General features: G+C 41.2%; 1 protein-coding gene across 2 annotated transcripts in view; it reads right to left on the reverse strand.

Moving 5' to 3' along the window:
* Window positions 1-1128: 1128 nt before the first annotated feature.
* The window catches only part of LOC110965596 (SRY-box transcription factor 13), a 51747-nt gene continuing 29221 nt past the window's right edge, over window positions 1129-23654 (reverse strand). The window contains exons 4-13 of one of the 2 annotated variants that reach the window (XM_022214704.2): window positions 21618-21790; window positions 21222-21290; window positions 20991-21102; window positions 18339-18415; window positions 14618-14783; window positions 11523-11638; window positions 9377-9476; window positions 8752-8904; window positions 6242-6458; window positions 1129-4893 (exon numbers count right to left, since the gene is read on the reverse strand). In XM_022214704.2, coding sequence (XP_022070396.1) covers window positions 4632-4893; window positions 6242-6458; window positions 8752-8904; window positions 9377-9476; window positions 11523-11638; window positions 14618-14783; window positions 18339-18415; window positions 20991-21102; window positions 21222-21290; window positions 21618-21790 — 1445 coding nt within the window. In that variant the 3' untranslated portion in view covers window positions 1129-4631. Of the gene's footprint in view, window positions 4894-6241; window positions 6459-8751; window positions 8905-9376; window positions 9477-11522; window positions 11639-14617; window positions 14784-18338; window positions 18416-20990; window positions 21106-21221; window positions 21291-21617; window positions 21791-23654 lie in introns of both variants that reach the window. The other variant, XM_022214703.2, reaches the window with a different exon arrangement.

The raw sequence follows: 23654 nt of genomic DNA on the forward strand, positions 1-23654 counted from the left end.
TTATTTAACAGTTCGTAGTAAATATTTCCATTAAAAATATTAAAAAGTTTTTTTCAAAAAGGTGTGTAGCTTCTGATTCCTCTGGTCTCAGAATTATTGGGAATACATTATGCTACCAATGTATGACACAGTGAGATGATTTACAAACATACAGCGAGCTGGATCAAAGTACAGAACCAGAGGATGGTCCACCAAGCTAGTCTGACTGCCACGCTTTCCTACCGACCAGAGACTTCAGCAACCGCTTTACTGGACGTGTCTGTCCGTCCGTCTGTATCTATCAATATATCTATGCACCATTTCATCCTCTTGGGTCATGGGGGTGGAATCTATTCCAGCTGACTCGGGTGAAGACAGGGGACACCTGGACAGGTAACAGTCTATCACAGGGCTACACAGAGACAATCACACTCACATTCACACCTACAGACAATTTAGAATCACGAGTTAACCTCAGCATGTTTGTGGACTGTGCTGCACAGTCGATAGTGGTTAGCACTTTCGCCTTGCAGCAAGAAGATCCCCGGTTCAAATCCCGGCCTTGGATCTTTCTGCATGGAGTTTGCATGTTCTCCCTGTGCATGCGTGGGTTTTCTCCGGGTACTCCGGCTTCCTCCCACAGTCCAAAAATATGCTGAGGTTAATTGGTTACTCTAAATTGTCCGTAGGTGTGAATGTGAGTGTGATTGTGTGTCTGTATATGTAGCCCTGTGACAGACTGGTGACCTGTCCAGGGTGTCCCCTGCCTTCACCCGAGTCAGCTGGGATAGACTCCAGCACCCCCCATGACCCTAGTGAGGATAAAGCGGTGTATAGAGGATGGATGGATGGATGGATGGATGTTTCTGGACTGTAGGAGGAAGCTGGAGAACCTGGAGAAAAGCTACACATGTAAACATGGAGACTCCAAGCATGAAGATCCCAGGAAGCACGGGACACAAACCGGGATCTTCTAGCTGTAAGGTGGAAGTGCTAACCGAGTTAAATTAGATCCAAAGACAGGTGTACTAAGACGGACAGCAGCACTGCCTCTGTGTGAGTAATTAACCAACCAAGCAGTCTGTTGGGGCAGTCACACACACACACACACACACACACACACACACACACACACACAATCTTACCAAACACAGTTAACACAATCAATTTATTTAGTCAAAAAACAAACACACAAAATCAGAAAACATATAGAAATGTACACCTTTAAATTACACAAGCTCTTATAAACAAAATAAAATCTCTTTCTATATTTACATCAGCAGGGCAATGACGGGTGACTCAGCACATCTCCACCAAAACAAGAGAAACATTTCCTTCTGATTTCTGTGTGTGTACACTGAAGTCAGCAGATTTCGCTGGATGAGCCCAAACCCAGAGGTATGAACCTGATCTTTTCCCACCATTATGATTTGTCAACCTTGAACACTTCCTGACACAAAACTACAAACTGAGCTCATTTAAAATGACTCAGCATTTAAAAAATAGCAAATAACATGTAATTCATTTAGGAACCTACAGTCACTGGACACAGTGTATGCTAAAGCAGCAGCATGGAGCTCACTGAGGTTGATTCATGGAATGGAGAATCCCCCATGTCCTGTAAGGAAAATCCTAAATCATTAAGTCAGGAAGTTGGATGTGTTGTCGCCTGTTGAGCTACAAGTGCACAAATAGCGCTTTAACCAGCTCAGAAAACACCACGCTAACAAGCTTTGTTTTTACGCGTGGCATCATGATGAATCTTGATTGGTAATCAACCAGAACAGCAGCTGATAAGTGCGTCCAAGCAGCCTCTGACGCCACCTGGAGGATGACCTGCTGAACATGCAGTTTGGTACTAAGCCACCCAGAAAAACAGGGATTTCTTTCACTTTCTGAAATGCCATCACACATAAAGTTCACAACTTCTCTATTTCTGCGTCCATCAAAAGACAGACGGGGATTTTACACACATCCTAATGAACTATGTGTCTGTTTGGGATTCCTCCCACTATTCTGTGTGCTCCAAGCATAGTCACTGCTGCTAGATTTCAAGCATCCACATCTGAACTACATATATATGTCAGGGTAGAGACTGCGATTTGGTAGAATTGTAGAGACTGCGATCACAATCTCTACCAGTAGAAACTCCAATCCTACCAGTAGAGATTTGTCAGGGCTAAGGTTAGACTTTTAAGGTTAGGGTCAGGGGTCAGGGCAGGGGTCAGATTTAAAGTTCCATCTCTACTGGTAGGATTGGAGTTTCTACTGGTAGAGATTACAATCGCAAACTCTACTGGTAGAAACTCCAATTCTACCAAATCGCAGTCTCTACCCTGACATATATATATATATATATATATATATATATATATATATATATATATATATACAGTGCCCTCACATTTACAATTTCTCAGTGGGAAAAAGTAGTGTCAATGGTGTGTACACTACTAACAATGCAAAGAAATGGTGATTATTAAAAGCTGCAAATGTCAATTCCAGAGGAAATAGTGAAAGAGTAACAGTGGAAACTCTGATCCAATTAGATATCTGTGGTAGAGGAATGTGAAACGACGCTTTAGTCTCTGTAGAGGAACTTTGCCTTCATTTTGGTCCTAATAATAACTATAATAATGTTAACAGTATGTGGATATTTTCTGCAGTGTTATGAGAGGCTGCATCCCAGAAAAAAAACACACCAGGAATTTTGATAGACGGATCAGAGATGGTCAGCATGACAATCAAAAAACACTCATAGAGGAAGCTAACACAGAGGTACTCAAAAATACAAATTCAGCCATGTGGAAGGGTGAGGAAGAGGACGAGGGTGTGATTAGCGGTTTACTGTCGACTGCCTGGGCCACAACAGGAAGTACATAGGTACCCTGAGAGAGAACAAGCATGTCGCTTGAAGACAGACCCAGTCTTTAAAAATGAACTCCAGCTGCCGTGTTCTTTTGTTTGTTTTTTCAGTTTTAAGCAGAGATGCTCCTGAATGCAGCTACAGGAGGATTCTAATTTACCTTCATGTCAGAAAAATGCACTCCAAAGTCAAAAACCAGAAGAATAACTTCCCACTCACTACTGTGATACACTTATTTGGAACTGATTCACTGAAATAAGAAGCTTGCTTACTCCAGTCGGTGCCATGGAAACTAGTGCAGAAAAAGACGTGCAGCAGGATGAAAAGGTGTTCCTAACATGCACACTAGAAAAAGATTCTGGCAACCTCCTTTCAGCAGCAAAACAAGCTGCTGTGAGTCAAAAGAAGAAAACAGGGTGGACAGCCACTTCAGAAAAACTAAAGAGCTGCAGTCCAGGATGAAGCATGCTGCTGAGAACAAGCATGCTGTCCTGATGCTTCCAGTCAGGATATGAGAGACCTGCAACACCTGAGGATGCATGAAGGCTGATTCTGGTTTACAGCAGCTTTTGATTTGTGTGCTTCTGTAAAGTGTCCTTGAGTTCCTTGAAAGGTGCTTTAAATATAATGTATTATTTTTACTGGGACTATTGTGGCTGATCAGGGGTCACTTTAAACTCTCCTCCTGGTAGAGATGTGGTCTGATAAACATCTGTTCACATCAGGCTGTACATCAGGGGAACTAGCAGGAACTCTTGGCAGTTTTACAAAAAAGACTTTCCACAAATCATTTTAAATGTTCATTTTTCAGTCGGACTCAGAACCTTACTGCCTGGAGGAGCTGTTTACTGACTGCTTCATGCACTGAGCTGTGGACCAACAAGAGGACCAATGACCAGGAGTTATGCTGTCATTCTTTCTCATTGGAAATTTGTTTCAATTTTATTTCTTCGGTTTTTTTCCTCCTCACCCTCGAATAAAAAAACTATTTTGTTCTGCTCACATGTAAAAGGGGAAAGAAATGGGTGGCTGGAGATGCAGTTTGAAACAGGAGCGTGGAATGAAAGAGCTCAGAGTGGGATGTGGAATAAAGATTAAAAATCTGACCATTACTTTACAAATCCTTTTCAGTTAAAGTTGTTTACTCTTTATGGTAGTGCTGCAATTTACAAACTGCTGAAATCCACTTGTAAGTGTCTTTCTTCACCTTCTAATGTGATGTGGAGCGTTCTAACCTTGTTTCAGGAAGCATCCCAGCCTGACAATCTACAGTTCCTGTGCTGCAACATGCACGTCATCAGCACAAAATCAGGAAGCAGACAGAACCTCTGCTCCTTCCAGTGACAACCAGACTGCACCACAAGGGGGCGCTGCTCACATACTGATAACAGACAGACAAGCTGAAAATACAAGCTGCTCTCAGGTTCCTCTAACAGGTAAGAATGTGTGTTCCACTGGACTTTTAATGGTTTCCTGTTTTTTCTCAGATCACTAAATCTTTGTGCGGCATTTTGTTTGTCAAAAGCCAAAATGGTGAGAAAACTGGGAGCAAAATGGATTAATACCTCTGATATTCTAACACCAAGCAGCAAGCAAGACAGCCATGAAGTGAAACAAGAAGAGCTTCCCTCTGTGTGTGTGGAGGGTTTACTGCAGACTGGGCTCATTTACAGGGGAATAAGTCAGTACTTTTTCACTGAACACAGAACATCCTCCCCTCAGCCACCCTTACCTTCCTCCCATCCCAGGTTTTTCCTTTTCCTTTCCCCCCTCTGTCTGTCCTTCCTCAGTCTGTCAGCAGCACCAGTTCCCCCTCACTCCTCTCCTCCCCGTTGCTGTCCTCTCCTTCGCTGTATGGAGGCTGCTCTCTCTCCCTCTCCCTGGGCAGAGGGGTGGCCCCGGCCTGGCCTTCGGTTCTGCGTGGGGCGGGTGGGACTTGAGGCAGATAATGCTCCAGTAGCGCTGGGTGAAAGGGCATCGCTGAAACCGAGCCGCCTGGGTACTGGGCGTCAGTGTGGGGGTAATGGATCTGCTGTGGTTCTGTTTGACTGAAGAGACAGAGAGCGGCATGTGAACACAGACTGCAGCTGATATTCACTTATCCTTCATGATAGAGGTGCTCAGGTCCATCACATTACTGTAGCATAGCACAGCAGTTATTCAGTTAACGAGTTAACAAGTATTCATGATTGTTTGATTAGTAGAAACCCATTCTGAATTCTTACCGTTTAGACATGTTCACCAGCACAAAATGACACAAACAATAACCAGGAACAGAGCTGAAATGACTAAAAGTGAACAGACTCTCACTCATGCTCACTGAAAAATACAAACTTATTTACAGAACAGATAAAGTAAATTTCGTCACCTTCCTAAAATAATGGCCCAAGTCATTTTTTGCCAGAAGTTTGTTTTGTCTAAATCATCTCCTTGTGATGCTGGACACCTCTGGTGGAACCCCCTACATCCTCAGCTGAACACATCATGTGATTCTACCCCGTAGTAGAACGGCCTGGGTCACAGGTCAGTGTCCTGGTTCACTTTGCTGTATTGATATATTAAATTATATGGGCGGTACAGTGGTTAGCATTGTCGCCTTGCAACTACACGATCCCCGGTTCATGTCCCGGCCTTCCTGGGATCTTTCTGCATGGAGTCTCCATGTTCTCCTGTACATGTGTGGTTTTTCTCCAGGTTCTCCGGCTTCCTCCCACAGTCCACAAACATGCTGAGGTTAATTGGTGATTCTAAACTGTCTGTAGGTGTGAATGTGATTGTTGGCCTGCTGATTATTTATTTTCCAAAGTTACAGGGAGCCGCAACAGAGGGCTGAAAGAGGCGCATGTCTAGGTGAACGATACCACTCTGGGCATCAGGCAGGTGCTCAGCATGTTTGAAGCCATCACTCCTTCAAAAACAACACATGAGGCTAACTAAGAAGCTAAATGCAGTGCTCCTCCTCCAGTATCTTTGTATCCTCCCCCAAAAATCAGGTTTTATAAAAACTGATCAGAACTGAAATCTTCATCTATTGTGACACTCTGATGTGGTACTTCTAAAAAGAGTCTAAAAAGATTACACGAGGAAAAGAAAACACTAAAACAAAGCACAGAAAACTGTCAACATTTCCTCCCTCCAGCTTAACTAGTTGGATGAGTTAGAAGGCCCACTGCTGAGTGGTTCTATTCATTGTGGAGGACAGACTGAGAAATAGCCTGTTGTAGCTTCAATACTCCACTTCTGTTTGTGTCTTCAAGATACACAATAATAAAAAAAGCTTTGGAGGCTGCAGCCGTTGTCTGTTTGTGGAGGAGCAGCATGAACTCTAGTCAGTGCCATGGACAGATTCCATTATTCCAGAGTAGTGAGGAGCACTCTGGCCTCTTTGGATTCTACCTGTGGCTGTAGGTTGCTCTCTGCTCCTGACGGCGGCTCTTCATCATGGCCTTGTACTCGCCCACCCTCAGTCTTCGTCCCTCCACGATGCAGGTCCGTTTGGGTCGCGGTTTGTATTTGTAGTCCGGGTAGCGCTCCAGATGCTGCCTGCTCAGCCTCGCCTGCTCCTCGTAGTACGGCTGCTTCTCCTGGTTGGACATGGCCTTCCATCTGGAGCCTGGAGACAAAAACACAGAGGAGGTGAGCTTCCAGAAGGTTCCCCAGACACCAAAAGTCAGAATTGGAGGGTGAGCATTCTTAAAAGGTTTATTTGGCCTCCTGTTGTATTATTCTCACTCATTCACAGATAACGTAAAAGGCCTGATTTTAGTCGTTATGCAATTAGTTTGAATTAAAATCTGCCTTTTAAACAAACAAAAGTGAAGAGCTGAGAACATTCAGGCCTAAAGGAACTGAAAGGCGGATTGACCTGAAAAACATCTTCTAACAAAAAAGTAGATAAATTAGACAATAAAATACAAACAGGATCTACTAGAAAAGCTGAAAGGCGTTGAAGTAAATTCACAAAATGCAAGCGTGCAGCAGAGATATTTATTGCAATAAACTGTAGAATTGCTGAAGCATTCAGGACTCATGTCTTCCAGCATGGAGGACAGTCGCTTCCTCCTGCCTCTCCCAGCAGGGCCGTGTTCACTCAGAGGGACTCCTCACAGCTAGTTTTACTGCACTTTAAGTGACACAAAAAGGCCTCCTGTGGGGATTCTCAGTCATTCACACTTTTCATCTTTAAAAAGATGTAATTCAACTTTTCAATTTAAATCAACAGAGCGCAGACACAGTGGGAAGTTCTACATTTTCCAAACATGTAGTGTTGCAGCCCAGTCAGTAAGTAGCTACTACACCCTGTAAAAAAGGATATAGTTTTTCTGTGTTCGACATGGAGGGCATGGACCTACTGTAATATGAACAGGAAAATGTACACAGCTCGCTTTCAGAGTGCGTAATGGTCTGCACACATTAACACAGAAAGAACTGATCTAAATAGTGACAGCATGCTATAGTATAGTATGCTACATTATAATGCTGTTATTGTATAATATGCTACAGTATGTTATAGTAAAAGTATAACCAATGTTCTTTGTTCTCTTGTTGCTGTTTTTCTAGAGTTTGCATAAGTACCTGACCAACCGGAGGGTCCACCATGATTCAAGTAAACCAAGTTAGTCAAACTGTTGGAGCAAACAACAAATTTTGGGTATGAAAGGTTTATTTTCTTCAAAGAGTATGTTTACCTTCAAAAAACAACGAGAGCTTAAAACAGCATACAGCCAATGAGATGCCTGAAGACACGGACTGCCTCAGGAGCAGACGCTCTTATACTCAGATATGTTGGGATCACATTTTCAAATAAACACCTCAAAATGAAACGCTGTAACAGTGACAGAGTTAATACCACAACCCTGACTCACAGTTCACAGCTCTACTTCTGGTCCCTATCAGCTGGAATAGTCACAGAGGGATCAGCTGGTCCTTATGAGGTAAAAGGACTGGTTCACTTCTTCCTCTGGATCAAACACATGCTAGGAGGTGTGAGATCAGCTGGTTTAGGAACCAGTGTGAAAATAAATGTCAGAAAACAAAAGGTCTGTATGTGGAAGTATTCAAGTAATCAGTCAGCTGTATGTTGAAGACGTTTAGTGTGTGTGTGTGTGTGTGTGTGTGTGTGTGCGTGTGTGTGTGTGTGTGTGTGTGTGTGTGTGTGTGTGTGTGTGTGTGTGTGTGTGTGTGTGTGTGACCAGGTGCTGGCTATACTTGTGGGGACCTAATGTCCTCACAACCATAGGAAGACCAAAAGAAATGTCATTTGTGGGGACCTCATTTGGGTCCCCATGCGGGGAAACAGTGTTTTCTTGGCCATGTTGTTGTTACTGAAAAAAGTAAAAGTACAAAAACGTTTCTTTAGGGTTAGACATTGTTTTGGTGTTGGTTAAGGTTAGGGTTAGATATGAATGAGAGTCAATGATAGATCCCCACACTGATAGAAAAACATTGTGTGTGTGTGTGTGTGTGTGTGTGTGTGTGTGTGTGTGTGTGTGTGTGTGTGTGTGTGTGTGTGTGTGTGTGTGTGTGTGTGTGTGTTCTTGTACTTGCTACATTGTGAGAACCATTTTCTGCATTTAACTATCAAAGTGAGGACATTTTTACAAAGTGAGGACATTTTGGCCGGTCCTCACTTTGAAACAGCCATGTTTGAGGGTGAAGACTTGTTTTTAGAGAACAGGTATGAATTGAGGTTTGGTTAGGGTTAGGGTAAGGATTAAGTTTAGGCAATCAGTTGTGATGGTTAAGGTTAGGGTAAGGCTCTAGAAAATGCATTACGCCTATGAATGTCCTCACTAAGATAGAAGTACAAACATGTGTGTGTGTGTGTGTGTGTGTGTGTGTGTGTGTGTGTGTGTGTGTGTGTGTGTGTGTGTGTGTGTGTGTGTGTGTGTGTGTGTGCGTCTCACCCAGGATCTTGCTGATGGAGGAGTTGTGCATGTCAGGGAAGGCCTGCAGGATCCTCCGCCGCTCATCCTTGGCCCACACCATGAAGGCGTTCATGGGCCTTTTGATGTGTCCCGAGGAGGGAGGGTGGCGGGCCTCAGGGTAGCCGCCTGGGACTGAGACAGGAAACACAGTTACAGGCTGGGTTTAGAATATGGTCGTCATTCCTCAGGAATTGTTCAGGAAATGACTAACAGGTTTCTAAACACATTTCTGCATTCGTGCACTCTACTTGGAGTAAACGTTCCTCTTAAAAGCACTGAAATGGGTGAATTTCTTTGAAATCAGCTATTAACCTTCAGTTATGGAATAAAAATGTTGTCTCCAGCCACAGAAGTCCAGTTTCACATGCAGTTATGATCGTATTCTCAAAACCAGACATTTTCTTCTTTTTCTCATTTAAGCTGCAACACGTAAAGATGACGGTGTGTTTCCATAAATGCAGCAACTCCTCAAGCTGGTGGTTATTTTTCGATAATTAAATGTCAATGTGATATTCTGAGGAGGGATGATCTGATGATAACTCTGCTGTCATCAGGTTGATTCCTAGTAATGCCGATCAAACACGGACCCTCCAGGGACACGTACCCTCAGAGTCACTGCTGAGGTGGTCCTCAGTGGACGGCAGTCTGTCTTCAGTCCGCTCACAGTGAGACGCTCCCTCATTGCAGGGAGAACCTCTGAACTCCTGTAGACACGCAAAAGACAAGGATGGATGAAGTGTGACACGCAGTAAAGTCACACAGATATTCACACTCCAGCACAAAGAAATGATTTGAATGTGGACTGCAGTAAAATGATGAGCCTGTGTTCCAGTGGTGTGTTCAGGTGCTCATGTGTGACACACGGTACTATTTAAGGTAAAGACACGACTGCCTTTCCCTATCAGCTGCTCAGGAAACACAGCAGTATGGAGGAGGAAGAATGGTGTTATTGTCAGAGGGATGAAAGGTGAAATAGCCAAGACTCTGAATGTGCAAAACTACCGCACCAGCTGCGTGTTATTTATCACCCTTTCTAATGCTGTAAAATGATTTCTATCCTCATGCAGTGGAGTAGACTGTCACACCAAAATAGGTCAGTCAACAGTGTTGGTGTTAAGGCAGTGGTAGAGGCGAGATGGAGCAGGATAAAGAAGGAGAGGAGGAGGAGGCGGAGTGCCACAGAGGAGGTATTACAGCGGAAAAAAGAGAGAGGGCAGGTGGCTCAGTCAATGCCACACTAAGGCCTTTGTGGTATTGTGAGGCTGCAACAGCTGTTTCTCTGGCTGAGACCAAAGCTTCAACCACCCCGAAGAAAGAAAACCAAGATCAGAATAGAAGACGACTTTTACAAGAACAAAACCAGCAGATAACATTGTGTTGTTTTTTTTTTTTTTTTTTTTTTTTTACAAATATGCACGTTGAGATCTTTAAACAGCACTTAAAAACAACTCAAGCTACTCCATTTAGCAGTTCTCCAAAGCAGCAGATGCTCGTAGAAAACCAGCAGTTTACTGTCTAATTCAAAGAGTTTTGGCTGAGGTGTAACACTGCGTCAGTGTGTGGGTAAACCACAGCTGATAGAGTCATCTGTCTGCTTAATCCTCAGGAGAGGAATGACTCCCTGTAACCCTAAACCAGACTCTGACCTCCGAGACATCAGTCAGAGAAAGAGACGGACTGCTTCCTCATATGAGTCTGGACAGGAACAAGGTATTTGAATCCCACACTTCACCACTTTACATGAAGACCTGACAGATCTCTGCAGATAAACTGCTCTTTTCAAATAACTGACTTAGTCTTAATCTACAGCGATGAGATTAAACCCTGTGTGGTCATCAAGATGCTCATCCAGTTTCTTGTAATTCTCTAAAATATGTAATACTGATGATTTCACCGGTCTCTTTAAGGATTCTGGACATTAAGGTAGTTTTCTATGAACAACTATGACACATTTTAGTTGTAAAAAAAAATGATCATAGTCTTGCTTGTTAGCCAATCAGAGCTAAGAATCGCCAAGTGTTCATTTAGAGTAGCTTGCATAGTATTTACTGGTGAAGACAGTTACTTAACAGGTAAATAACCGATTTTTCAATCAGGAACCCTGATTAGCAAAGCTTTTTCTCCTGATCCCACTTGGCTCAAACTGTCGTGTATACCAGTGTGTGTTGGGTCATTGTGAGAAATCAGGAACTTCTGATGTAAATATCTGTTATTTAGCTGTTAAGTGTCCCACTATTGTCACCAGGTAGGAACTCTGTGGACAGAACAAAATTAAAAGACAGTGAATATTGGACCGAAATAACATGACCAGAGACAAAGGATAATGTAGTTCCATCACTGCTGGATGTGTAACTAAGCAACCAATTGCTAACATGTAAGCCTTACCAAGTTAAAAGCTACAGATGTGTTAGTTTTGTGTTTGCGGCTTGTTTCCACTGCCCCCAGAAAAATGCAGGTTCAAGTGAAAGGCCAGAAAAAGCAGACAGCTGTGATGCTAGCTGCCTGTATTAAACTAAGTACAGGAAGCCAGTATCAGGAGAAGGACAACAGCAATAAGCCACACCATATCTGTGTTTTTATTTTCTCTGCATGTTTTATATCATGCTGATGTAGTCTGTAAACCAATCTAAAGGCATTCAGCTAAGTCCTGAGCCATTTTAAAAGTGTCACTGAAGATATGGTCAACCCCGGCCTACAGAGGGCTCAGATGGAAGGGGACAGGTCTAAATCTTGTGACTTTAGCTCATCACCTTTCCGCTGCCGTGTCTTTCCCTGTCTCTCTCTCGTCCTCCGCTGCTGTGAGTCCTGAGGAGCTGCTGAGCATCGTGGATGGCCTGGGTGACCACATCGCTGTCTCCTAGGAAACCTGAGGACAAAAACACAGCACAAGGAGGATGCGAACAAAATGAGAAAAATGGGACCAAGATCAGGATGGTGAAGAAAAAGAAAGGACAATCCAACAGAGGAAAGTAAAGTGTCAGCAGCAATCGGAGTTCCTCCTTTAGAAACACGTAGATGTTATCAACGGTCACCTACAGCTTATAATTAGTTTCATATCCTGAAGTGACAGAAAGTTAACAAACATAGTAACTGACAAAGACAGAGTTTTAAAATTAAAATGGATTTCAGCTGCTTGCTTAGCGTTACTGAACTGCATCTATTCTAACATAAAATACATATGTTGTGTTTTATTGTGAAAACCAGCAGAAAAAACAGCTGTGAACAAAAGTTTGTGTACACTTGGAAGTTTCCAATGACTGATGGAATGGTTGAAACACGTGCATCTCTGATCTTTGTCACAAAAATCAATGCTGCATTTTGGTTGTTTCATAATTCATTCTATATCTTTATAAAAAATGACTGAAATTCTGCTGGGTCAAAAATGTACATACAGCGACTAAAACTATCTATTGGTGATTTATACAGTTTTGTTAACCTTTTTTTTCAGTGACATGGCCTCTAAACGATTGACTACAGCTGCTGACTCCTCTGAGACTATTTAAATAAAAGCCATTTTTTAAACTTACTAGATTGAACCACAAATAGTCCAGCAGGAACTCAAGAGCTCAGCAAAGATCTGAAGAAGCAAATCATTGACTTCAGCTAGTCAAGAAAGTCATTTTGAGCCATTTTAAAGCAGCTAAAGATTCCAAAATCAACAATGCAAATGCCTGTGTGTGAGCATAAAGTACACTGTCCAGTTCCCATGATCAGGAAGAAACACTGCTGAGAAACAGCTGCTCTGGATGCTTAACAGTCAACCAACACTCAACAAAAAGCAGGTCTGCAATGAACTAGAAGCTGCTGGAATACAGGTGTCAGTGTGTGTTCCATCACCATGGATTGAGAGGCTGCTGAGTAACAGGAAAGCCACTTCTATAGAAGCACCCTAAGCCTCGGCTGAAGTTTGCTGTTGATCACATGGACCAATAAAAGGCTTTCTGGAGGAAAGGTGTAATCAGGAAAAAGAAAACAAAAAAAGAGCTAATTGGCTACAATGATGAGAAGTTTGTCTGGAGGAGAGAAGGTGAAGCCCTTAACCCCAAGAACACCAAATCTAACGCCAAGCATGGTGGTGGTAGTATCATGCTCTCGGGCTGTCTTGCTGTCTTGGTGCTTTACACAAAGAAAATAGAATAAAGACGGAGGATAGCCTCCACAGTCTTCAGAAAAACCTAAAATCATGAGCCATAATTTTGGTTATTTAGGTGTTCCAACAATAAATGACCTCAAACACACATCCATAAAGAAATGACTAAATCGGGCTAAAATAAAGGTTTCAGACTGATCTTCAACAACCAGTGAACTGTGCTGAAGAAACAACTCTGTGTTAGAAAGACAACTGATTTAGTTTAACTTCTCCAATTCTGTTAGGAGGAGCGATCAAAGATGCAACCAGAAGCTTGTGGATGGATTCCAAAAGCACCTAATTCAGGTAAAAATGGCCAAAGGACATTAAACCAAATCCTAGCACTGCTGTATGGATAGTTTTAATCCAGATGATTCTGTGATATTTCCAGAAGACCTTCAATAAATCTATCAAAGGATTACATGATTGTTATTTGTGACAAAGACTCATGTTTAAATGAATCCATAAAAGAGAATTTGGAGTTCTAGGATTCATTGGAAACTCAAGACCACCATGATATACAAACGGTCTTCACAAGTGGATGGAGACGTTTGTTCACAGCTGGATGTGCTTTTCACTTCCACAAAACAAAGATTAAGCTATCAAATCAATCTGAATTATTTGGTATTATCTGTTTACAAAAATTACCTTACTGAAAACAATAAAACATGACAAAAACATACATACTGTATTCTGCAAAGAAACATTTGAATCAAGCACACTTCTTCATAAGTAAACATGCACCACTGTTCAAAAGTTTGGGGTCACGTAGAAATGTCCTTAGTTTTGAAAAAAAAACATTTTTTCAATGCAGATAACATTAAATGAATGATAAATCCAGTGTAGACATAGTTAATGTGGTAAATGACTGATGTTTAATGGAATATCTCCATAGGGGTACAGAGGAACATTTCCAGCAACCATCACTCCTGTGTTCTAATGCTACATTGTGTTAGCTAATGGTGCTGAAAGGCTCATTGATGGTTAGAAAACCCTTGTTCAGTTATGTTAGCACATGGATAAAAGTGGGAGTTTTCATGGAAAATATGAAATTATCTAGGTGACCCCAGACTTCTGAACAATAGAGTATGTAAGACACATTTAAAGTGATTTAAACAATACCTGCTTTGAATTAAATTCCACGTCCGGTGCCATGTGCTCATTACTTAATATTAGCTGTCAATCTGGCACTTTAAGACTCTCTCTCCTTGACTTAGCAAATACCAATGTACCTTGCAGAAATGCAAAAGGCATCCCTTCTTTAGAAATATATGATGTATATAAAAGAATTATAGGGCAGAATCAGTGATGACAGAAAGTGGGAAAAGAGGCATTTATCTTTATGAATGTGTTGTCCTTTCAAAATCAAAGTTGTTAAGTGTAGAATTTTAAAATGCTTGAGTTTGGCACCTTAACAGCAGCCATTCTGACAAAAAACTCCTGCCATCAGAATAATTTAAGAGTCATTTGAAAGTTTCTTACCAAACCAACCTCGAGTATTTTCTCACATAACCGACTGTCCTTTCTATCCATGTAGAAGTCTTCTCAGCCTTTGTTGGCACATTGCTACAGTTCTAGGTGGAATGCTGCCACCAGTTATGTGGAATATATGATGGTATTGTGTTCATTAGCAGGTCAGTTAAATTACTCAATGTTTCTATGCAGAAGCTTTTGCTGCTTGACATTTTCCATCAGAGCAGCGTCTGCAGGACTCACTGAGGGCAGATCGTGGTGGGCTGTGGGACACCTCCCTCTGGAAGTCTCTGGGTCTGTAGGATCCTTGCAGTGCCAGTGATCCCAGCTCCAGACTACGTGGACTGGGTGTTTTACCCAGCTCCAGCCCCTTGGGCCTGGAGGTCAGGTTCAGAGGCTGATTGGCTTCCTGAACACACAGTGAGAGCAGATGATGAGCAGGGTGGGGCCGGCAGCACACATTCAGGCACAGCCACAAAGGGTGAGGGCGTGCACACATTCTGGTTATGCACGGCACATTCGGCATGTCCGAGCACATCTGTCACACCTTTGTAGCATTTCTGGTCTTTTGTCTACAAGTTATCCTCATCCTCTCTTTCCTTTTGCTTATTTAAGCTGTGCTGTGTGAGAACCCAGCGCACAAATACACAAACCACACACCGAACACTCACCTATAGCACACATTCAACATTTTAAACGCCTTTCTGCCTCATACATACAGGAAAGCAATATTCTTTCTCAGTCATCTCTGGTTTATATGATAAACTATGGGTATTTAAAATATTATCTTTTAATTTTGGACTGATACGTGAACGTCAGCATTCTAAAAATGCCCACAGCCACTGAGGCAAACTAATTATATTTTAGCATTAAAGATAATAGTTTGATTAAAGACAGAGTCTGAATGAAAGCACTTCATGATGCCATCCAAACTAAGACCACTGAATGAGAAGGCGTGTCCAAACCTTTGACCGGTACTGTAGGTCTAAGTATCCTTAGACCTACAGTACCCCACTGTCCCACACAAGTTTAATTTGGTCATTGTTATATTATACTGTTGTCACCTCAGTGACCAAATGTAGGGCTCCAGCACTGAAAAGTATGCACATGTTAATTACATTTGGAGAGCTTTTTTTGAAACTCTGTTCTACTGAGATCAGATTACAGATTACACAGCAATATTTAGGTTTCTGAGGTACAATTTCTCATATCTGCTCAATCAGTCATGAAAGTTTACATAACTTTGTTGTAATTTTTGTGAACAAGTATTTTACATTTAAAAAGCATCCCAACTGTCCATCCATCCATTATCTACTAACTGATTAGTCCTCCTCAGGGCTGTGGGGGGCTGGAGTCTATCCAGCTGACTGAGGGTGAGGCTTCACCTGGACAGGTAACCGTCTATCACAGGGCTACACACAGAGACAAACATTCACACCTACAGACAGTTTAGAATCACCAGTTAACCTCAGCATGTTTGTGGACTGTGGAAGCTGGAGAACCTGGAGAAAAGCCACACATGTACAGGAGAACATGGAGACTCCATGAAGAAAGATCCCAGGCCTAGTCCAGGACATGAGCAGGGATCTTCCAGGTGCAAGGCGACGGTACTAACCACTGATCACTGTGTAGCCCATATTCCAAATGTCTGGTTTTATATTACTGTGACATACAACTACATTTGGTTTGATTTTCTAGCTAATGTGTGCTCAAAGATGGGATTTTTCATGACAGCTTAATTTTTTAAGTATTTCAACTCACGTATAATCAGTGATCATTTGAGCAACGGTACTGATGGGCTGATGGGAGGTAGCAGGGGAAATATCAGGCTGTAATCTGCAAGAGTTCCTGAGATACTGTTGTTCAAACATAGCCTCAACATTTAGCTGAAAGTGGGCAGGAAAAACTGTCAAAGTATTTCATATATCAAGCTAGAATTTCACAAATAATCAAAAAATACACATCTATAGAAAATACAGGTAAATCAGAGAAACTGAGAAACTGTTTTTGAGAAATTTTGAAAATCTGATGTTCGGGGATGGAGAGACCCAAAGGGTTATTATTTTTCAATCTAGAGGGCTTTGTTTCTTTAGCATCCCTTCCTCCACACATTATACAGTATATACACACACACTATACTACACTTCAATATTATATATATATATATATATATATATATATACACACACGTGGACAAAATTGTTGGTACCCCTCAGTTAAAGAAGGAAAAACCCACAATTCTCACTGAAATCACTTGAAACTCACAAAAGTAACAATAAATAAAAATTTATTGAAAATTAAATAATCAAAATCAGCCATCACTTTTGAATTGTTGATTAACATAATTATTTAAAAAAACAAACTAATGAAATAGGGCTGGACAAAAATGATGGTACCCATAACTTAATATTTTGTTGCACAACCTTTTGAGGCAATCACTGCAATTAAACGATTTCTGTCAATGAGCGTTCTGCAGCTGTCAACAGGTATTTTGGCCCACTCCTCATGAGCAAACAGCTCCAGTTGTCTCAGGTTTGATGGGTGTCTTCTCCAAATGGCATGTTTCAGCTCCTTCCACATATGTTCAATGGGATTCAGATCTGGGCTCATAGAAGGCCACTTTAGAATAGTCCAACGCTTTTCTCTCAGCCATTCTTGGCTGTTTTTGGCTGTGTGTTTTGGATCGTTGTCCTGTTGGAAGACCCATGACCTGCGACTGAGACCAAGCTTTCTGACACTAGGCAGCACATTTCTCTCCAGAATGCCTTGATAGTCTTCAGATTTCATCGTACCTTGCACACTTTCAAGACACCCTGTGCCAGATGCAGCAAAGCAGCCCCAAAACATTACTGAGCCTCCTCCATGTTTCACCGTAGGGACAGTGTTCTTTTCTTCGTATGCTTGCTTTTTGAGTCTATGAACATAGAGTTGATGTGCCTTACCAAAAAGCTCCAGTTTGGTCTCATCTGTCCAAAGGACATTCTCCCAGAAGCTTTGTGGCTTGTCAACATGCATTTTTGCAAATTCCAGTCTGGCTTTTTTATGAGTTTTTTTCAGCAGTGGTGTCCTCCTTGGTCGTCTCCCATGAAGTCCACTTTGGCTCAAACAACGACGAATGGTGCGATCTGACACTGATGTACCTTGGCCTTGGAGTTCACCTTTAATTTCTTTGGAGGTTGCTCTGGGCTCTTTGGATACAATTCCAACGATCCGTCTCTTCAATTTGTCATCAATTTTCCTCTTGCGGCCACGTCCAGGGAGGTTGGCTACTGTCCCGTGGGTCTTGAACTTCTGAATAATATGAGCCACTGTTGTCACAGGAACTTCAAGCTGTTTAGAGATGGTCTTATAGCCTTTACCTTTAAGATGTTTGTCTATCATTTTTTTTCGGATGTCCTGGGACAATTCTCTCCTTCGCTTTCTGTTGTCCATGTTCAGTGTGGTACACACCTTTTCACCAAACAGCAGGGTGACTACTTGTCTCCCTTTAAATAGGCAGACTGACTGATTATGAGTTTGGAAACACCTGTGATGTCAATTAAATGACACACCTGAGTTAATCATGTCACTCTGGTCAAATAGTTTTCAATCTTTTATAGAGGTACCATCATTTTTGTCCAGGCCTGTTTCATTAGTTTGTTTTTTTAAATAATTATGTTAATCAACAATTCAAAAGTAATGGCTGTTTTTGATTATTTAATTTTCAATAAATTTTTATTTATTGTTACTTTTGTGAGTTTCAAGTGATTTCAGTGAGAATTGTGGGTTTTCCTTCTTTAACTGAGGGGTACCAACAATTTTGTCCACGTGTGTATATATATACACACACACACACATATACTATAACACCATGCTGTGTTGATTCACTACCCACTTAGTAATGTGTGTGCTAAACCGTTAACATGTAAAGCGTAAAGGACTGGGGTACATGGCCTCTAATCTACGTGGTGTAGTGATGTTGTACCTGTCGGATGGAACCACTGCTCCTCTTGACAGGGGTGGGATGCGTGTTCGGCAGCAACTGCATGGGATAGTCCACAGCTGCCAAAGGCAAAAAAAAACAAAAAACATTTGTTGAAAACAAGATTTGAATGTATAGATTCATACATAACTTTCAATGCTAAGAACTGTTCGTGACATCAGTGACAGCCGAGTTCAGAAGGTCTTCTATGGAACACAACGCTCGGTGACTGCTAACATTAGCTAGCTTAGAGCAGCTATATGCGCAGCTATAAATATAAGCTAAAAAACATAGCGTACTTTTGAATTTCATTTACTTTATTTTGGCTTTAACCACAATGCACAGTCATGCTAAAACAGGAAGCATGCTGAACGATGACAGTGATCAGTAGTGTGCATGTTCGTCTGAAAACACTGCAGTTTATGTGTGACTAGAGTTAGCAGTGCTGAGGGTGTTACTGGTAGAAGAGGAGTGTCTGGTGAAGCTACTGCTCTGCTGATGCACCACTGAACTGCAGAAAGTGTTTGGTGAAGCTGTACCAGCTCCTGCTACATGATTTAATGAAGTAACTCATCCAGGAACAAACAGACACTAAATACAATATAGATGGAATGGTAAAATACATTACTAGATTTTAAACAGACTGCTCAGTATGATACAATGTGATTTTATTGTCTTTTTATGAAATGTACTGTTTATTGTAGGGTCTGCTTTTTGATTTTTTTAAAATGTCCACTAAGTCTGTTTTTCCCTTATTGGCAGTTTCATCGTGTTGTGCCTTTATCTTGTATTTAAATATTATTTGGATCCATGATCTATAAATTTCAATGTTGGACATTCTGCGTCTCCATATAAACCAACAGATTTTTACATTTTGATCCTTTTGCTTGGGGTAATTGTTTCTCGTAGTACCAATCCTCTTTTAGTACCTGAAAAACCATGGACCTTTATCAAGGCAAGAACCTGTAAACCCAATGTGACAGTACAGTAACGGTTGAGTAATATTACCACCAGATCTATTACAGCAACAATGACCACAACACAAACTGTCTTTGTTTCAGTTTCCAGTAATATTTGTGCACATTTAAGTAACATTCTTTACTAAAATGATATATACAGTGAATCATCGGGGAAATAAGAAAAGAAAGAACAACAGAACTTTTCCCTCAGCTCATCCATAAACATTTAGGACTAATAAACACGAGAACACATACAGGAACACAAACATAACATTTACTGCTACTTAGAATCTTTAGTATTCTAAGTAGCAGATTAGTTTTACAAAAATCTGAAATGTTGTATTTCTTCACCTGACAGTTTACTGATCCTGATAGTTCAGAACAGACAGGCTGGGATACACTAAGATAAATCAGAGCAATATTTCATGGTAGTTCTGACTCGTTACAGCTTGAGTCATTCTGAAACAGAGAATGTTTTATCATAGCATTATTAGCATCATTCACAGAGTGGCTGACAGTGCATATAGTATATGGACTTCCAGTGAAAACCCCCAATAAAAGATGTCCAGCTGATAGTGAGCTTGTATGCAAACATGCAAACAAATGGAAGAGCCTCACAAAAAACAGCAAACACCACAGAGCCTCATTCCACACGCATCTTCAGAGAACTTTCTGACTATAACCGAACTCTCCACAACACCCAGCAGCCTTTCCACATTTTTTACATTCATCTGTCAAGACATTCAGCAGCAGTCACACACATACACATGCATTTGTTGAAATAAAGAAAAGCAAATGAATAGCTATCCTTAAATTCCACCTACACGGTTTTAAAGACTGGCCTTGTGTCTTTCAGTTTGAAAAGACTGAAAAGACAAGGTCATCCACAAGCACAGCTTTTATGACTCGTGAAAGCAAGATTGCACAAAGCTGCAGCTTTCTAAGGCCTGCCCTGTATCGCCTGCTAACTGTACAAGCATGCGTTAGTGAAAGGTACGATCAACCATATTGTTTAAGTGAAGTCTCACCAATGTCTTTCCATTTTCTATAAAATGAGTTGAAGTACATAAATATGGTTAAGCTTCTCTTCAAAACCTTTCAAGGATGGCAACACATGGAGCTGTACTGATGGAGATGTCTTTTCAGCACAAAGGCTCTGGCCTTCAAAGCTCAGTCATTGTCTGATTCGTTGAGTGTTCATTCTTCCTTCACAACAGGGTGCATTGGAAAAGGCTTTGAAAGAACAAAATACAAAAATCTCGGTGTTCCTAACACCAAAGGGCTTGTGGAGAGAAACCTTGTAGGATTATTGAAAGATCACAGTGATAACTAAAGCTGGATTAAATGGTGTACAGAAAATTACTAATCCTAGCAGAGTTACTTCATTTGATTGTAGGTGCATACAGATAAGAGAAGTGGGTTATTCTGTGCGGTACTAGGATACTTTTGTCCTTCATGAAAGCTTATCTCCAACTAAACTACAGTCCTATTCTACAGCAGAGGGCTGAAAACGTGACTCAACACACCAGTAAACATTCCTGTTAGACTACTTTGCAATATGAATGCAGTGATTTTGCAGTTTTTTTTTCAACTATTTGGACTATTCAACATGTGTCCAAACTTCTGGTACCAGTTGTTTATTCCATGTTTTGTATTTATTTAACTTAATCTGGAAGCTCTGTGGTTGATGACTCACTTGGCTTGCAGGGGATTGGTTGCAGTGGCAGAGTCATCTGGGGATCGGAGGTGACCGGGAGGGCCTGGGTGTTGGGGTGGAAAGCCGGGATCATTACGTAGGGCATGTTTACCTGCTGGGACAAAGCAATACAAACACATCTTTCATAAAGGTTCTAGCATCATGTGACTCTCACCTTCTCATTTGTAATTATCATTTCATTCCAGCACTGCTGATTGAAGAGGAGCTGACCTGGATCTGCTGCTGGAGCAGGTTGATCTTGTGCTGCTGCTGGATCAGCTGCTGCTGCTGCTTAGCAATCTGAGGTACAAGGAAAGCTCATTAGCCGCTACTATCACAACATGCCATCTCTAACTGTACCCATTTAAATTTGGACATTCACTCATGAATGAAGAAAAAACATTACACACATTCTGTGTTGATGTACCATCGTGTGGCAAAACGTCACTGCAAACAAACACTGCTTTACTTCATCTGTCCATTTTGAGTTAAAACACAAATACTAAAACACAGACGGACTGTTAGTGTGCTGGTCATAAAGGTCCATCAGAAGTTCCACCAGGATAACAGACAGTACAGACAGAAATGAGCTCTAAAGCAGGTTCCGATAAGTCTGAAGTATGATACCTGTTCCTGTTGTTGGCGAGCCAGCTCCATCTGCTGCTGTTGTTTCTCCAGCAGCAGGGCGGCCATGTTCCTCTGCTCAGAGTGGGCTCCCAGGAGCTGCTCCCTGAGGCCGCTCAGCTGGTTGATCATCATCAGCAGCTGGAGCTCCTTCTCTGCCAGAGACTCCGGGGTGCCTGGATGGGGTCACAGAATCACATTTCTCTAAAACCTGCCTGAGCACACACATTTTTATGTCAGACGAGTCCATATTTTTAAGTATTTTTCCTGTTTTTGCTTCTTAGTGTCACGTTGTTCAATCCTCATTCTAATGACAGTTTCTGATAATGAATGTTTTCTGTTTTTAGGACAAACTTTCTCTTCATAAAACTGATTAAGTTCTGAGCTACGACAGCAAGTCTTCCTGTTCAAAGAAAGTCAACATTTTAGAAACTGAAATCAAACTGAGGGATGTACACAAAATGTTCTCGTTATAACAAGGAACATTTCTGTTATAATGAGATTTTTTGTTTGTTTTGATGGGAAACATTCTTATTTCTAAGAGAAAATTTCGCATTTTTACCAATAATAGTGATAAGAAAATGTAATTATTTTTATGAGAAATTATAACAATAAATTTACAAGCTGTTTTTAAACAGTAAAATGACATCTTTCATTATAACAAGAAACGTTTAATTTTTACAAGAAACATTCTCATTGTAATGAGAATTTTCTCATTTTTACAAAATCGCTTATTCCTCCTTCATTCATTTGACATTTGCACGATCTAATGACATCAATGGTAGAAATGCTGCAGAGTCAGAAAGTTGACCTTTCACTTGTCCTGCCACTCCTGTGTTTTTATCCGGAAGTTTCTCCTTCCTGTCAGTGTTCAGCAGCTCCTCAATGGTAGGCATTACTACAGTTGTGAAAAAAGTGAACATAAGCTTGTAAAGACTATGTACTCATGAATCATGGCAGTTTTGAGCTTATAACACTTGTCTTTGTCAAAAGGAACAACCTGCATTTTGGTTCTTTCAGAGATTTTTTATCTTAGTCTTCTCGAAATATGACAAAATCTGCTGGGACAAAAATATAGGGACAGCTAATATTTGGTTGAACGTCCATTGTCCATTTTACCCTCAGTTAGAAATTTTTGGAAGCCGTCTATAAGCTTCTGCAGTAAAACTAAAGTTGTTGGTTTTTGTTTCTTCATCCCAGTCCACAGATTGTTGATGGGTTTGAAGTCAGGATTTTGATCAGATCAGCATAAAACCTGCGTTCTAGCCAGATTTAGTCATTTCTTTCCCACTGTTGGTGTGTTTGAGGTCATTGTCTTACTAGGATGCCCAAAATGCATCCAAGACTCAACCTTTAGGCTGATGATTTTAGGTTTTCCTTAAGAATGAGGAAGTAATCCTCCTTCATTATTCTATTTACGTTGTGTAATGCACCAGTTCCACTGGCACCAAAACAGCCCAGGAGTATAATACCGCCACCACCATGCTTATCACTAGGTTTGGCTTTCTTGGGATTAAAGGCCTCATCTTCTATCCCCCAAACTAATTTGTAGTCATTGCAGCCAAAAGTCCAATTTTTGTTTCATTTGACTACAGAACTCTTCTCCAGAGGGCCTTTTCTTTGTCTATGTGATCACCAGCAAACTTCAGTTGAGCCTCAAGGTGCTGCTTGTAGAAGAAGCACTTCCCTCTTGCCAGCAGGCTCTCAGCCCAGTGGCTTCAAGTGATCTTCCTGACCTGTTCATGATTAGCTTTTTCTATATTAAGCTCCTTCTACTTTCTCATTATATTGTTTATTAAGTAAGTCTTGCTGAAAGTGGCTTAGATAAATCAACAGCTGTAGGAGGCCATGCCACTAAAAACAAATTTATTAACACAGCTTTCTATATCATCAAAATTGATAACTAGAGTAGCTGTGTGTACATTTTTGACCCACCAAATTCTATCATATTTCATGCAGACCTAAAATAGAATTACTCAAAAACTACAAAGCAGGATTGTCCTTTTTGTGATAGACATGTTTCAATCATTCACAGAAAAT

Source organism: Acanthochromis polyacanthus, chromosome 5 (genome assembly GCF_021347895.1).
Source record: "Acanthochromis polyacanthus isolate Apoly-LR-REF ecotype Palm Island chromosome 5, KAUST_Apoly_ChrSc, whole genome shotgun sequence".
Taxonomy (NCBI): Eukaryota; Metazoa; Chordata; class Actinopteri; family Pomacentridae; genus Acanthochromis; species Acanthochromis polyacanthus.